Source organism: Eimeria mitis, genomic scaffold (genome assembly GCF_000499745.2).
Source record: "Eimeria mitis Houghton genomic scaffold, Emh_scaff352, whole genome shotgun sequence".
Classification (NCBI taxonomy): domain Eukaryota; phylum Apicomplexa; class Conoidasida; order Eucoccidiorida; family Eimeriidae; genus Eimeria; species Eimeria mitis.
In genome coordinates this window covers 1499-5267 of record NW_013571862.1, presented here as the reverse complement: position 1 = coordinate 5267, position 3769 = coordinate 1499, and the positions used below count along the sequence as shown (strand labels likewise).

Sequence of the window (3769 nt, the reverse complement as noted above, 5' to 3'; positions counted from 1 at the left end):
GCAGGTTCTGCGAAGAGCCGCCAGCAGTGGTACTCGTTCCCCTGTTTTCTCCGATTAGAGTAGCCGTGGAAGTACTTCTGGCTAGCGGTAGAAGAGACACACGCTTCGCAGGCCAGTTACAACTTGAACTAGATAAAGATACGGCCGAAGATGGAATACCGCAAGGCGTTTACAAAACGCATTGCCGCCTTGGTCTCTGTTTATGGGACAGTCTTCTCCTCACGGGCCCTCCAGGAAGACACCAGCTGAAAGCCACTGCCGTTGAGCATACTGCAAGCACGGAAGGCGCACACAGGGTTATTCGCCCAGCAATCTCCGCCCCAATCCTATTCAAAGAAGTGTCCATAGTCCAAACTCCAAATAGAGAGGTGAAAAGTGCCATTGTGGAGCAAAAAAAACCAGATATCCGTACTTCGCTCAGGTATGGCTTAAGCGCAAATTGTGTAGTGGCTTGTGGTTCGTTTGCATGGGCTTGTAACTGCTTACGCATGGGTACCGCTGCTGGTGAAAGCTCCATGTGTGCATTCAATATGGGTAGAATGGATGGTTGATGCGTTCCCGCTTTAGGCTCGTCCAAGCTGTCCCTTCTATTGTCAGAGTGGGGCAACCGTGGGATCTGGAGGTGGCTGTGGAGTCTTTTCCTTCGACGCTTGCAGAAAGCGTGCTGTCAAGGGAGCGCTCGCTACGGCAGCGACTAACAGTAGCGAAGCATTCTGCTTGGGGTGGGTGGAGTAGTTGGACTCAAAGCATTAACCTCTACGGCATGCTACACAGAGAGCAGCGCCTCAAGCGCCTCAACTCTCAAAAGAAAATTTCGCAACTTCAGCACAACGCGATTGCGGGCCATACACTTCGTGTCTCCATAGCTAAAGCGTGGCCGGAGAACTTGATTTCCCTCACCGGCCAAACAGAAGCCACAACAAACGAACAGGGGCATGGCATACTGAGTGGCTTAGCAGTGTGGCTTCAGGAACCAAGAGCCAATTCTGCTCTCCAGGCACCCTGGGTGGAGCTTAAAGTTGAATGCGTGACTTGCACCATAGACAAAGGGCAATTTCGTTCACTATTGGAGACTCCTCGGATCTTCCTTGACGTGTTGTCCGCGGTTGGCGTGTTCAAAGACGTTGCGGCAGCTGCATCTGCTGTTGCAAAATGGCGGTCGGCGAGGGAGGTTATGGAGGAAACAGATGACGTCAGCGCTGCGCTTGTCCTCCCAGGCAGGCCTGCACAAATGTGTNGGAGGTTATGGAGGAAACAGATGACGTCAGCGCTGCGCTTGTCCTCCCAGGCAGGCCTGCACAAATGTGTGTGCAGCTCTTAGACAGACCTTTCGCTGACGTGCTAATAAAAGCGCAACATGGGCAGGGGCTTACTCTCCTGGGTGATGCCAGCATCCGCATCTCTCCCTACGTTTGGCCTCTGCCTGCCTGTTGGCAGTTTGCAGCAGCACCGACGCATCAACTGGACGTTCATGGAGCAGAGCAAAGCGTCTCCTTCCAGCTCTTCAGCGCCGACAGTACGTTTAGCAGCAAGGCTGGGGTGCGCTGGAGGGGTATGGCCGACCCTGATGGATCTGTCAGGGTTATTGTGTTGCCTTCTCGATCCCTGCTTGGCCCCAATGGACTTCGCTACATGCTGCGAAACCCAAGGTCGAGTCATACTGCGATACTAAGCTCCCAACAAATTGGACAGCTAAAGTGGGTACAGCTGCATTCGGGGCCTCTGAGAGGACGTGCCCGGCTGGTAGTTCCGAAGTCTACGGCAGCTCAAATTAGCACACCACCGCCGGTTGCTTCAATGCATTTGGTTAACAGAGATGTAGAAGCCTTCCTACAATGGAAGGCTGTAACGCACGTGGTTGAACTCATCCCGCCGCAAACAAAGGTTGTACTAGAGCTAGAAGTCGTCGGACCGTCTACCCCGAGCGTGGATATGACAGGCCAGTGCGTGGATACAGATGCGGGGAACGTCGTCTTGGCCACAGTAAATACGTCATTTCGTATGCGCTACTCGGATGAACAGTCAGCCACGCAAAGGCACGAAGGATATCATNTCAACTAAGTCCAGCTAGCGCAGGGCTCCTACATCATCACGTGGTTTGCGAGTTCCGTGCTATGGCAAGCCAGACACAGCAGCAACTGCGGCTTCTCCCCAGAGCGTCAGTAGACGTAATCGTCGGTACGCGTCGTCCTTGTAAACAACGGAAGTGTTTCTAGTGGAATGGCTGAGAGTTTGCTTGTGTGTTGCCTTCCTTTTTGTGCCGCCGACCAAGAGAGCAAAGGATGCCAGTGAATTTTTGCATGCAGCCTGCAAATGATGTTGCCTTTTTGCAGTCCGGCAGCAATGCAACGAAGGTGAGGTATTCACCTTCCGGCGAAACGCCTGTGAGCCTTGTCCGGAGGGATTTGAATGCTCACTTGCCACTGCGAAGCCGTGCACGGACGGAGCAGTCAGCCCGAAGGGAAGCCTCACTTGTCAAGCCTCGACCCCGTAAGCAACCCATAGTTTCTTCGATTCATACGACCATCCGCTTGCTCAGACCGCCGATACTTCACTGTGGATTGCATGGCGTGGGGTGGGAGTGCGGATAAATTTAGTTTGCTGCACCTTGTCGCCCATGCTCTTTAGGGCCTACCTTCCCCATGTTCCGTAGTACGGTCCCCGTCAGCCAATGATGTGGAATGTACTTGGTGTTAAGTCATTCCTTTCANTGCAGACTGCCCGATGGGCATGTACATTTCAGACAGGAATGAAGGTCCTCCAGAGTGCAACATATGTCCTCCTGGTTTCTCTTGCCAAGCTGGAAAGAAAGAACCTTGCAGCCAAGGCACATACTCTCCTGTCGGCAGTGGACTCTGCTATCCATGTCCTGAGGACGCAATCTGCACTGATCCAGCCAAAGCACCAGAAAGATGCCCCTTTGGATGGCAACGCAAGGGAGAAGAGCTATCATGTACTCCCTGTCCGGCTGGCAAGATGTGTAACAGCTGGAGCGGAGGTATAACAAGAGGTTTATCTGAAGTACGCTGCCCCTTTGGGACCTATACAAAACAAGAGTACCCAGGAATCTGCATTCCGTGTCCACCTGGTTTTCAATGTCCAGATCCCCAGGGAGTGCCAGAGCCATGCCCTCCTGGGACCAGCTCTTTGGGGGGCAAGCGTAAGTGCTCCTTGGCTCCTGCTGGTTTAATCGTAGAGCCAGGCAAAGAGCATCTTCCTCCAAGGCCGTGTGATGACGGGCTGAGACCAATCGAGCTAGCGGGGCAGTGGTGGTGCGGCATTGGATACGACGACGAGAATTCCGTTCTCGAATCTAAAAGCCTGCAAACACGCTCTCCTACCTCCGATAGTCTTGTATCAGCAAGGGCAGACTCCTTCCCGGATATGTGCAAGCTAGCGTTCATGGACCACATCGCTTGTTTTGCGTACCACACATCACCGAAAGGCTGGTGTCCGACCTACAACGACAAGGTCCAAACGTGGAATTCTAAATTTTCAAACGCACCTTTCTTTCCTCAAGGTGGAGGCTTCTCAATGTTCTTCACCTCCTGCGGCTATACGAGGACGCTTGACGATTCGTCAACCCGTGTAGGGCATCAAAGCTGATTCCCATTGTGGCTAGACGCTTAGCGCTACACTGCAGCANAAGAGGCTCGCCCATCCGATCTGGGGATCTAAGCTGGAAACTGAATCGCCTTGCCACTTTGGCTAGTACGCCGTGTCACACTGCAGTCCCAAGTACCAACAAAGGTGGCAGCTTCCACAACCT

General features: G+C 53.2%; 1 protein-coding gene across 1 annotated transcript in view; it reads left to right on the top strand.

The window, feature by feature from the left end:
- The window catches only part of EMH_0009080 (uncharacterized protein), a gene marked incomplete at both ends in the record, with an annotated part of 4380 nt that extends 1376 nt beyond the window's left edge, over nucleotides 1–3004 (top strand). The window contains 5 exon segments of the mRNA XM_013498555.1: nucleotides 59–421; nucleotides 568–1192; nucleotides 1315–1983; nucleotides 2307–2384; nucleotides 2744–3004. Coding sequence (XP_013354009.1) covers nucleotides 59–421; nucleotides 568–1192; nucleotides 1315–1983; nucleotides 2307–2384; nucleotides 2744–3004 — 1996 coding nt within the window.
- Nucleotides 3005–3769: the final 765 nt, after the last annotated feature.